The sequence below is a fragment of the Rhinopithecus roxellana genome, chromosome 21 (genome assembly GCF_007565055.1).
Source record: "Rhinopithecus roxellana isolate Shanxi Qingling chromosome 21, ASM756505v1, whole genome shotgun sequence".
In the NCBI taxonomy this organism is placed as follows: Eukaryota; Metazoa; Chordata; class Mammalia; order Primates; family Cercopithecidae; genus Rhinopithecus; species Rhinopithecus roxellana.
Window position 1 is genome coordinate 230661 of NC_044569.1, and position 13447 is coordinate 244107.

General features: G+C 35.7%; 1 protein-coding gene across 3 annotated transcripts in view; it reads right to left on the bottom strand.

Moving 5' to 3' along the window:
- Positions 1-13447, bottom strand: part of USP14 (ubiquitin specific peptidase 14) — a 57437-nt gene that overhangs the window by 14507 nt on the left and 29483 nt on the right. For all 3 annotated transcript variants that reach the window (XM_010354892.2, XM_030925781.1, XM_030925782.1), the window contains 5 exons: positions 7488-7546; positions 3489-3619; positions 2616-2696; positions 2177-2262; positions 956-1070 (listed from right to left, as the gene is read on the bottom strand). In XM_010354892.2, the coding sequence (XP_010353194.1) occupies positions 956-1070; positions 2177-2262; positions 2616-2696; positions 3489-3619; positions 7488-7546 (472 nt within the window). The remainder of the gene's footprint in view (positions 1-955; positions 1071-2176; positions 2263-2615; positions 2697-3488; positions 3620-7487; positions 7547-13447) is intronic.

Here is a 13447-nt window from a genome sequence, read left to right on the forward strand (position 1 = left end):
TTACTCTCATTTTCATGTAAGAAAACAGAAGCTTAGATTAAGTAATTTTCCTTAAAGTTAATAGTTCAACTAAGTTATAGGGCCCATGAAAACAACTAACTCTAAGAAAAAATTAAATCTTAGTTCAACAAACATTTCTTGAGTGCTTTAAAATAAAGCAAGGTACAGCACAAAGCACTAGGTGCTTCTTCAGTGTGAAGCAGGAACATCCAGTGATTAAAAAGTGAGATGTCCCAATATTTGTTAGCATATGCAACCATGTTAACAATGCTTTTGTCTATGAAATGAAACGCTAGTTGAAGTTTGTTTGATTTCTGACTACACAGTTGATTTTCGTAGTGACAGTAATTATGTTCTACAAAGTCACCACAAGCACTGAATCAGTGAATACTGAACCACTGCTCCTAGGGGAAATACAGGATTAGATTCCCGCCAACCTTTGATCACAAGATTTTCATCAACCAATCAATACATAACCTTGTTTTATGTGTGTTTCTGTTTAAAGACACCTTATTTCACATACTGTGTTGATTAAATAACATTGAACTCAGAGCTAACAGCACAACTCAGGCCCAACTGAAGCTTCTCTAACATGTGTATTTTCTCAGTAAGGCACATCACAGCATTCCCACACTTAGAAACACTAGACAGCACTCAGTCCTATGCTTGGCGGGTCATCTTAAACAGTGAAATAACCAATAAAAAGCAGAAATTAAAAAAACAAAACAAAACAGCGCTAACATTCCTGCTAAAATGATATTTGTTTACCAAGCTGAAACAAGAAGGCCAAGTACTTGTTTGACCTCAGATGAGACTGTATGCATCGGGCAACTCAAAATGCATGTTGCTCTGCACATGTCTACAAATGACCATTAAAGCCCAGCGAATAATGACTTTGGCTTACTTGCGAACATGGAATTCACAAACAACAAGGATGGACTGTGATTGTCCTTACCAATTTAAGTCCTGTAAAAAGATACTTGACTTCCTGATTGATAAAACAGCTAAGCTGAAGTTGATTTTCCTTTCCTTTGGTGACTTCTTCTTCTTCAGATTCTGTACATTTCATGCTTTGTAAACTAAGATAAGGAATATGCCAACGGGTATTCAATTTGTTATATACTCTTGAATATAATACATTATCCTAATTCCATTAAAATTAATAGTATCATTCATTGGCATTTAAAACATTTTAGTCTCCCAATAAAGATTCATTTCAACATACTTAAGAATGTTCATTTGGCTACCAACAATTCTATAAACAACAATGAGTAATAAATGTGTATTAAAAGATAAACTGCAATAAACTCTAAACTATAAACTGCTATTTAGTGTGGTCTTGTAACGGTCTTAGAAGCCCAAAAGTACATAAACATAATTTTTTTCTAAGATTTTCTAACCATGACCTAGAAAACAGTACTTTCCTGATTCATGTTTTATTAACTGGTTCAATCTCATGTATATAGTTGATACACACCATTTTATACAATTAAAAAATCTTTATTTTAAAAGTTATTATTAACAGTCACCTTGTCATATAAGAAATTAATTCTTTATAAGGTGAATGAAAATGCGGTAGACTCTGCTAAAGATGTTCTTAGGAAAAAATAATAAATATCCTTCAAGAAATAAATTTAAAATAATTATATTAATCAAAACATAATGAATAATCCTATTATCCTTCAAGGTCACTCCAATAGGTATACTTTTCCAAATTCCTAATTTCCATTATTGTATTTTTTTAGGCATAAAAATCTCTGGGCTGGGCGCAGTGGCTCACACCTGGAGGCCAAGGCGGGTAGATTACCTGAAGTCAGGAGTTCCATACTGGCCTGGCCAAGAGGCTGAAACCCCCTCTCTACTAAAAATACAAAAAATTAACTGGGCGTGGTGGCATGCGCCTGTAATCCCAGCTACTTGGGAGGCTGAGGCAGAATTGTTTGAACCCGTGAGGCAGAGGTTGCAGTGAGCCAAGATCACACCATAGTACTCCAGCCTGGGCAACAAGAGCGAAACTCCGTCTCAAAAACGAACAAACAAACAAAAAAAAAAACAAAAAAAAAAAACCTCTGAAGAATTTTTCTTCCACCCACCACCAATCAATCAGCCAATGATGCTATTTATGTCAATTCTAATAAGTTAGATAGTCTGTACAAATCTTGGCTCATAAGGATACGTAGTTTCAAACTCAACACCGAAGAACTGATCGATTAAACTTTTCTTTTTAGAAGGTGTCGCTGCGGATGCAGATGAAGAGTCTGTCTGCAAAAAATTAAAATAAAAATTCCAACTTTATATAAATATTAATGTATATTTTCTTCCACACAATCCAGTTTAGTGACACATATTTAAGTTTTTAAAATGTAGTCCCTTAATGTAAAATCCTTCAAAAAACACTACCAAAAATCACCAATGAATTAAGTTTAATAAATAATACATTAAATGTAAATGTCGTATGCAAGCTTCCAAATTCTGACTACAGATTGAGCATCTAAAGTATTTAAATACACATCTACCCATTAAGATGAACTTATTTTAAGCCTTTGAGGGGAAAAAAATAAAAAAAAGAATCAAGATATAATGAAAGTCTATAATCACAAATATATTTCAATTACCTCTTTAACAGAATCATCCTCTATGGCTTCCAATTTCTGTTGCAATACTCGCATCATTTGTATCCAACATTCATTAGCATCCTGTAATGTAAAAAAAGACAAAGTAAGTAATCCTGGCAGTGAATGATCTACAAAATTCTTCCAAAATAATCGCTGTCTCCTAGGCAAGAAAATGGTTTCCTTCTTTAAAAATATTAAGCCAAATAAGAGATATGATCTTCCAAAAAATAATTCTAGAATAGCTTATTCATTTAACAGACATCTGCTGAGCTCCAATTTGTGCTAAACACTGTACTAGATACTCAGCATAATAGCAGTGAAAATATAAAAAGCGAAAAAAAAGCAGGATGGAAACAGTAAGTGATCAGGGGAAGGGAAGTATGCTATTTCAATAAGGTCATCAGGGAAAGCCTGAGGCTTTGGTCTTGGAGCCACGAGATCTGAAGGAGGTGAGGGAGCTGGTCTTGCACTTGTCTGACAGCCAAAGGAACAAGAGCAAAGGCCCTGTAGGAAGAGGGCACTTGAAGGGTTTAAGCAACTGGCAGAGTGGTAGTGATGAACTCAGAAAAAGCCAGGGGCTAGAGGATTTAGGACTGCGGTAGAAATCACTAGGGAGTACTGAACAAGGGGCCAACATAATCCTATCTTCATTTTAAAAAGGACACTGTGGGCTGTGTAGAGAAACTGCAAAGGGGCAAAGGCAGAAGCCAGATGATCAGTTAAGACTACTGTGAAGTTCCAGGCAAGAGACAGCTGTGGCATGAACTAGAGAAGACGGATGTTTCTATTTCGAACTATGTTCCAATAAGTATGGTAAATGTAGGAAAGCTAAGTTTCACATTTACAGAATGAAAAATGCCTTGCCCTATTTACCTGTTGAAGATACTGTCCTTGTTCACCCTTCTCGGCAAACTGCGGGAAAGCCATGTGCAAAAACTGCAGTAGAATAATGGGTGGAATACTGGAAGAAGTTTTATCCATGGAATCAAACAAATCTCTAAGGGCTTCAAGACAAAGCAAACATTGCCTTAGTAAAATAGTCACATACTTAATACATGCAACTGTAAATTAATTTTAATTAATACAAACAAAAACCTACTTAAATTTTTTTTTTTTTTTGAGACAGAGTCTAGCTCTATTCCCCAGGCTGGAGTGCAGTGGCACGATCTCGGCTCACTGCAACCTCCACCTTCTGGGTTCACGCAATTCTCCTGCCTCAGCTTCCCGAGTGGCTGGGATTACAGGAGCATGCCACCATGCCTGGCTAATTTTTGCATTTTTTTTTAGTAGAGACAGGGTTTCACCATGTTGGCCAGGCTGGTCTCAAACTCCTGACCTTGTGATCTGCCCACCTCAGCCTGGGATTACAAGTGTGAGCCACCACACCCAGCTGCTTAAATATTTTTAAGTGTATCTACTCTGACAATTGTTGGACTCTCAATAAGAAAAAAAGAAATCATTTTTAAATCTTTTTTTTTTTTTTTTTTTTTGAGACGAAGTCTCGCTCTGTCGCCCGGGCTGGAGTGCAATGGCCGGATCTCAGCTCACTGCAAGCTCCGCCTCCCGGGTTTACACCATTCTCCTGCCTCAGCCTCCCGAGTAGCTGGGACTACAGGCGCCCGCCACCTCGCCCGGCTAGTTTTTTGTATTCTTTAGTAGAGACGGGGTTTCACCGTGTTAGCCAGGATGGTCTCGATCTCCTGACCTTGTGATTCGCCCGTCTCGGCCTCCCAAAGTGCTGGGATTACAGGCTTAAGCCACCGTGCCCGGCCCATTTTCAAATCTTAAAGAACTCACCAGAAGACCTTACAAAGCAATCACTAGCTGTAAACAACTTCTGAGCCCTGCCTCTCTCTTTCTTCTTGCCAGCCTTTGTCTTCCCAAACAAAGCAGGGTGTTTTAATTCAGTACAAAGAACACATAACCTCTGTGTAGGGACCAAACAGGCATAATGTAATCGTTCTGCTACTCTGCCAAGATCAGGATAGCAGGTCACCTCTCCCCATTTACCTCCCTTTAAATCTACAGTTGGTTCTCATCTACTCAACTCCTGGAGATTTAAATCTGGGTCCTTAAACAGCTGACTCTACTGGACAGCTAAGAACCAAAACTACTAATAATTTACCTTCTTCAGAAAACCTTCTTTCCATTTCACCCCTCTCAGCAGCATGAATCTCACAGTTATGGACTAGTCTGTTCTCTTGGAGTTCGAACTATTTCTCCTCTGCTGACTTCCTAGTGATCATACCTTGCTCTGCTTCTTGTACAGCAAAACTCTTCCTCTAGCTTACTTCAACGTGTATGTTTTATTAATACCCAAGATGTGAAATGTCACCTATCATTATTATACAGACTGAACCCACCAAATACCACAGCATCTCAGCACAAAGCAGGGGCTCAAAAAAATGTTACTGAATAACAAAACTGAACACAATGTTTTAAAAATATTTTTGGAGGGAAGGCTGAAATTTAGGCATCACTACCAAGCCAATTTTTTTTTAAATAAAAGCCTACATTTTAATAATACTTTATATACTACTCAAAAAAAAAAACAGATGATTTAAGATCTAGTATATACCATCAACAGAGCATCTCAAAAGTATTTCATTAGTTTGAAAGAAAAAGGTCAAGAAGAAATGTAGATTAAAAGAGACTAGTAAAACATAACAACTAAATGCAATGTGGGATCTTAAATTGAATCCTGAAGCAGGAAAAGAAAAACTTTTTTTAATGGACAATACTGGGACAGCTGGCAAAATCTGAATAAAGACTTATTTTAGAGTACTGTGTGAAACTCCCAAATTCTAAAAAAAAAGTTTGTTTTTTGAGACAGTGTCTCGGTCTGTTGCCCAGGTTGAAGTGCAGTAGCACAATCTCAGCTCACTGTAATCTCCGCCTCCCAGGTTCAAGTTATTCTTGTGCCTCAGCCTCCTGAGTAGCTGGGATTACAGACATGCACCAACACACCCGGCTAATTTTTGTATTTTTAGTAGAGATGGGGTTTCACCATGTTGGCCAGCCTGGTCTCAAACCCCTGGCTTTAAGTCATCTGCCCGCCTCAGCCTCCCAAAGTGCTGGGATTATAGGCATGAGCCACAGCACCCAGCCCAGATTCTGAAAATTAAGAATTATCTTGTGGTTATGAATGTCCTTATTGTTAGGAAATACATACTGAAGTATTCAGGAATAAAACACCTGATGTCTGGCACCTTATTCTAAAATGGTTCAGAAAAAAATTACATGCATAACGGAAAAATGAGAAACCAAATGTGATTAAAAGTTAGTAACTGGTGAATTCTTACAACTTTTCTGTAAATTTAAATGTATTTCAAAACAAGAAGTTAAAAATCAAGAAGCAAAAATGTAAAGAACAGTATTTTTCTTTGCACCAATACTATTAGCTGCATATATGATGCTGGAGAAGCTGCTGAAATTCTAAATTATTCTAAGATACATAAGCTGTCAAATGAAGTAGATATAAACGACCACACTTTCTCACTAAAAACTTCAACAAGTAAGTCTACTTTAGGAAAAAAGATTAGAGTAAAATCTCTCTAACTGCAAATGACACAAAAGAAACCTGTTTATAATATCAAAAATCAATGGTTGACAACAATAAGATTACACTTCATACTTCTTGGACGGCTACAATCACAAAGACATATAATACTAAGTGCTGGTAAGGACACGGAGAAATCAGAACCCTTATACCCTTCCGGGGGAAATGTAAAACGGTGCAGCTCCTTTGGAAAATTCTGGCAGTTCCTCAAAAGGTTAAATACAGTAACCATATGACCCAGCAATTAATTCCACTCCTAGATACATACCAAAGAGAAATGAAAGCATTTGTCCACACCAAGACTTGTACACGAATGTCAGGAGTATTTGTAATAGTCGAAAAGTAGAAACAACCCAAATATCCACCAATGATAAATGGATAAATGATATGTGGCATGTCCATACAAGGCACTCTTATTTAGCAATAAAAAAGAATGAAGTACTGATACATGCCACAATGTAGATGAATTCTGAAAACATTATACAAAGTGAAAGACACCAGTCACAAGAGACTACATATTATCTGATTCCATTTAGTACAAAAGTCCAGAGTAGGCAAATCTAGAGAGAAAGAACACACAGATAAATGTTTGGGTAGGGCTAGAAATGGGAAAGGAGGTGACTGCTAGATGTTATGAAGTTGCTTTATGGAATGATAATGTTATAAAGTTAACATTTTAGTAAAATTTACACAACTCTGTGGATAAACTAAAAAACAATGAATTATACACTTAAAATGGGCAGATTTTATGATATGTACACTATATCAATAAAGCCATTAGAGAGAGAGTTAAAAAAAAAAAAAAAAAAGGCATGGCTGTAAAACCCTATTGACCTAACCCAAAGGTTTACCAATATTAAAATGTCCAAAATTACGTGAGGGGTATATTCTCTTATGCAACGAAGAAACCAGTTATTTCTATCCTTTAAGATTACTATGTCTCCTCATACACATCACTTCTTTACACCGATACTCACTAAGACCCTCTTTTATAATGATACATTGATTGTGATAAAACCCGTCGCTGGCTCAACCCAGTCAACCCCAAAGATATATTACACAAATCAAATCTGAAGCCAAAATTATAATTTAACCCAAAAAATCCAAAGATTATTTTTCACAAAAGACAGACATCACTGATTTATAATCTGGATGATAAAATAAGTACCAAGTTGTTTAACTTAAGTATAATGTACACTCCAAGCTTAATGAGGTGATGTTTTACAAAAGACATTCTGGAAACTGCAAAGGATTTTGAGTGAAAAATAAAATGTCTTACTCCTATTAAAAAGTAGTATATTTAGTATACAAACCTGCAGTAATATACTGCGCTGAAGCCATTTCCCCTGAAGCTCTTAAGGCACCTGCATACCTAGGAACATTAAAGCAGAGTTAAATAATAGAATTCAATTCATTCTAACACTCAAATGGGAAGCAACCAGTTAAAAGGAGTTATTACGACGCCCTCAACTGCAAGTCCCACAGAGTTGTTCCCACCTTTCCTTTTCTTCTCTCCTGGTCTTGCATTATATGGAGGAAAAAAGGAATGCTGAAAAGGGAATTTAGATGGAGCCTACTTTAAGCTCTTTCCCTTTGTCAAACACATATAAAACAAACATTTTATTTTATTTTTTATTTTTTGAGACAGAGTTTTGCTCTTGTTGCCCAGGTTGGAGTGCAATGGCAAGATCTCGACTCACTGCAACCTCTACCTCTTGGGTTCAAGCAGTTCTCCTGCCTCAGCCTCCCGAGTAGCTTGGATTACAGGCGTCCACCATTATGCCCAGCTAATTTTTTTATTTCTAGCAGAGACAGGGTTTCACCATGTTGGCCAGGTAGTCTCGAACTCCTGACCTCAGGTGATCCACCCACCTCGGCCTCCCAAAGTGCTGGGATTACAGGCATGAGACACTGCACCCGGCTAAAACAAGCATTTTCTCAAAGTACTGTGAAACAAAACTATCCATTAATTACAAAGAAAATAAAATAACACAATCTCTGAAATAACTTGGAAATAAGCATTAGATCAAAAACATTCAGCATTAGCTTACTGTGTATCATTAAATAGGTCACTTAAAGTTTTAGGTCAGTTTGCTCATCTGTAAACTGAGGAGCTTCTATTAAATGATTTCTAAATTCACTTTCAGCTTTATGATCCTCACTTAATTTACAACAGTACAACAAACTGGCCATGCAAAGGAAATATTCAAACTGCAGTCATTACTCACACAACGTCTTATGACAAAAGCTCAGAAATTATCATTCAGTTAATATCAAACACTGAAGTAGGAGGGAGACTGCATATGCACTATGATTAAACTATGTGTGCATACTATACACCCATTAGAGTGATTAAAATTAAAATTAAAAAAACTAGTATCATCCAATATTGGCAAGAATGTGGAGCAATCAGAATTACTGATCTAGTCAACAGTAATATGAATGGATCTCCAAGCTAGATACTGAGTGAAACAAGCCAGAACAAAAGAAAAGCACAACCTGTTGGATTCCATTTATTTTACGTTTCAGAATGTGCAAACTAATATGAAATCAGTAGTTTCTGGAAGTGGGTGGAGAGGATAAGGATTAACTGAGAAAAGGCACACACAAGAAATTTTCTGAGATGATAGAAATGTTCTATACTTTGATAGGCAAATGGATTACAGAGAATTTGCATTTGTCAAAACTGATCAAACCAAACACTTAAGATATATGCGTTTCACTAGATGGGAATTATATCTCAATTTAAAAAGCAAAACCTCTATACTTAGGTAGTATGAAAGAAATCACAGAAAGCATTGTGTTAAATTGTATTCAACTGAAGGGTTTTGTTTTTCCCTTTTTCATTTGTTTGCATCTTTCAGAAACTGCTGTGACTAAACTTTCTTAATTTTTCAATACACAATAATTCACAATAATGCCTGAATTATGTGTGTTCATTTTTAAAAACCTGAAAATCATTAAATTTCCCTGTTAAGACATTTTAGCAACTTCTTGAAAGGCATTTTTGAAATTAAAATGAAGTACTAACATAGCAGACATATCCCAGAGCATCACTTGGGAATGTAATTAGCTATATAATTGCTGCTGTTACTGAATTTTACTTCTTGTTACAGGGTAACATGAATATGTAACTATTTCTACATTTATGGCAAAGATAACTAATGAATTACCAACCTTTGTTTGTAACTAAGAAAAGGAAAGTCATATGTAATTTAATATCCAAAAAACACTTCCCATATTAGAGCAATAAAATGTAATTCCTAATTATTGTAAAACCATCTATTAAGCCAAGTAACATTAACATTGAAGTTTATAAAGAAAAACTTAGAAAAAGAGAAACTGACAGAAATACTGAGAGGTTTTACAGTCAAAAGTACTGAGAATCTTTCCTTATCTCTGTCAAGTCGATATATAAAAAGTAATGATATAAAAAATCTGAACATAATAAAATTAACTTAATGTCTATTATACTTTGACACCTACAAAGAGAGGACATTTTGACTTTTCTAGTCCCCATAAAATATTCAATCATACATCAGATCAAAAAGACAAACTCAGATTTCCAAAATAGGCCAAATCCTTACCCATGGTGAAATAAAATACATTTATAACATATGCTTTCATACATGTGTTTCTAAATCCACTGGCTAAATAACTTGGCTTAAACTGTTGGGGGTGGATGTGGAACAAATGAAAAGCACATATAATGCTAATGAAAATACAAATTGGTACCTCCGTTTATGAAACTGGCTGGCAAAGCATATCAAAACTGAATATATACATCCCTTTATGACCCAGCAGTTTCACTCATATACATTTTGTGCATATGCATACATACTCATATACACCCAACAGAAACAAATGCATGTGCCCAAAAATGTACTAGAATATTCAGAGCGTATTTTTTCATAATCACCAAAAACTGAACATAAACCAATATTTATCGACAGAAGAATGGATAACAAATTGGTAGTACAGCACACAATGGAATACTGTACAGCATGAATAGAAATGACCCACCAATACACAGAACATGGACACACTAAACATCACGAGCCAGACCCATTAGCCAGTCATCAGCCAGACAAATGGGCCCAGTTTGTACATTCTGTTCACAAAGAGTTCAAAATTGGTAAACTGATCTATGAGATTAGAAGTCAGGATAGTATTTCCAATTTGGGAGACATAAACAGTGGTAGTGATTAAGATCTGTGAGGGGATTTTTAGAGTGCTGGAAGGGTTCTGCCTTTATTTTGGGTACATGGATATGTTCACCCTGGGACAATTCATTGAGCTGTACACTTACAATTTGTATACTTTCTGCATGTTATAATTCAATAATCAAAAATAAATGGGCCAGGTGCGGTGGCTCATGCCTGTAATCCCAGCACTTGGGAGGCTGAGGCAGGTAGATCACGAGGTCAAGAGATCGAGACCATCCTGGCCAACATGATGAAACCCTGTCTCTAATAAAAATACAAAAACTAGCTGGGCGTTGTGACACGTGCCTGTAGTAGTCCCAGCTACTCATGCGGCTGAGGCAGGAGAATCACCTGAACCCAGGAGGTGGAGGTTGCAGTGAGCCGAGATCGTGCCACTGCACTCTGGCCTGGAGGTAGAATGAGACTGCCTCAAAAAAACAAAAAACAAAAAACAAAAACTGGGCTAAAAGGAAAAGATAACAGACTTTCTAGTGGTTTTTGTTAACATTTGAACAGCCTCATCTAACAAATAGAGAACAAGCAAAATCTCAGAACTAAATGTTTTCATTACTACACAAGAGTAAGTAAACAATCCAAATATGAAACTTTAAGTTAGAAAATAGACAATAAAACAAGCCTAAGGTAAACAGAAATAAAAAAAAGATAATACAAAAAGTAGGATGAATCAGACAAATCAAAAAATTGAATGAACAAATCTAATAGCCAATTCTTTGAAAGCTAAAATACAAATCTCTAGCAAGATAACACAAAGGGAGGAAAATACAAATAAAACAAATAAGAAATAAAAATACAAAAACAAAAAAAAATACAGGTCCAATGGTAGAATAACTCTTAAGCTGAAATAATTTAAAGACAGGACAATTTTGTAGGAAAATATAAATTACCAAAACTAACTTTAGAAGAGAATAAGTACATTTAAAATACCCCAAAGGCCAAGCACGGTGACTCACGCCTGTAATCTCAGCCCTTTGGGAGGCCAAGGCCGGGGGATCACCTGAGGTCAGGGGTTTGAGACCATCCTGGCCAACATGGTGAAACTACATCTCTACTAAAAATACAAAAAATTAGCTGGGCGTAGTGGCGGATGCCTGTAATCCTAGCTGCTTGGGAGGTTGAGGCAGGAGAACCGCTTGAACCCGGGAGGTGGAGGTTGCAGTGAGCCGAGATCATGCCACTGCACTCCAGCCTAGGCGACAGAGTAAGACTCTGTCTCAAAATAAAATAAAATAAAATAAAATACCCCAAAAAGGCTGAGCGCAGCCAATTTCCTGGGCAAGTCTTTCAGCAGCAGATCAGTCCTATAAAAATATGAAAGAAAACAAAAGTTCCAGGAAAAGACGGACACAGAACTAGCATAACTCTAACACCAAACCCTCACAAATTTAAAAAAAAAAAAAAAAAAAAACAGCCAGAGGGAGACAGAATGCTATACATCAGTCTTAGTAACAAATGACCCCAAACATCCTTTTAAAATGTTCCAGCAAATTAAATTCAGCACTATATACTGAAAGAATATGAACACATCAGGAATATAGTCTATTAGGCTAACTATTAACCTAATGTATCACAAATAGATCCAGTGAGAAAAATCTTAGAACTAGGTCAACAAACAACATTTGACAATTTTAACATATATTTCTTATTTTTAAAACATCTCCAGTAAACAAATGATGGAGGGATACTTTCTTAACATTCTTAAGAATATTTCCACCAAACCTGAGGGCAGGACAAGAAGAAACAAGAAAAAAAGAGTATTTCCACCACACGCAAGGTCAATGTTTAACCCTAAAACACAACAATCTTATTAAAATCAAAAACAAGAGAATTCCACAACCATCTACTATTTAACACTATGTTAAAAGTTCTAGCTAGTGAAGCACGAAAGAAACACGAAATAAACTGCCTGAAACAGACAATACTAACCTGAGTAATGGACCTGATTACCTATTTAGAAAATCCAAATATTAATAGAAAATAGGTCTTATTTCCTCATAAATATAAAAATATAAATAAATCATAATCATAAGTATCATCATAAATAAAATGTGTTTTCAGGGTAAATAAATGTGTTTTCAAGGTAAATAAAAAGTATAGTAAAATTTTCATAGAATATAAGGACTATTTCAGTATTAGGGGAAAGTACACCTTGGAACCATGGAAATCTGATATTTGAAATTAGTATGCCTGATTTCTTCCCGTCAGCTAGCAGGGACAATAACAAAATGATCAAGAGAAAATTCATCTAACAGTACAAAATACAAAAATTCAAAACAGCTGGAAATAAAACACGTGAAAAAAATCCATCTTACTGAAAGTCAAACAAGATCTGAAACAATGGGGAGAGAGCCTATATTCCTGGATGGGAAGGCTAAATATTGCAAAAATGTCCATTTATCTGAAACTTATGGTTTTGGATAAACATTATGGTCAAAATCCCAAAGGTTGACACTCCCACTATATATCCATTTACAGGGAGAAAGGCGTATTGAACAACATGACCATGAAGTTCAAAGAGATACAAAATATGGATCAAACTATCCAGTAATACACTGAAAGTAAGAAGGATGCATTACTATACACCAGATGGTTAAAATGGCATAATACAAACACATATAAAAAATCAGATCTCAATAAATAAACCCAATTAGAAAATCTAGGACCAGGTCTCAAAAATATTTAATAATAATACATATGATAAAAGATCAATATGTATCAATATACTATAAATGGTAACTGGAGAAAAAAAGAGAAACCTAGATTTTTACCTTGTAAGAGAAACATATGTCACCAATAAACTCACCAGTAAAAAGTAGTTCAATCTTACCAGTAATCAAAAAATATTTATCATTATAATATTTTACTTTGATGAATATGTACAGAATGTAACATTCATATTTTTCTACCTTTTGGGATAACAATTGCCAGTATCTAAAAGGTCAAACTATCCACTCTAATTTATTAACCCACCAACTCCATTTCCAGAAATTGATCCAAAGAATCCTATGCATCAAGATGTACTGCAGAACTGTTAATATGTAAGCATAAAA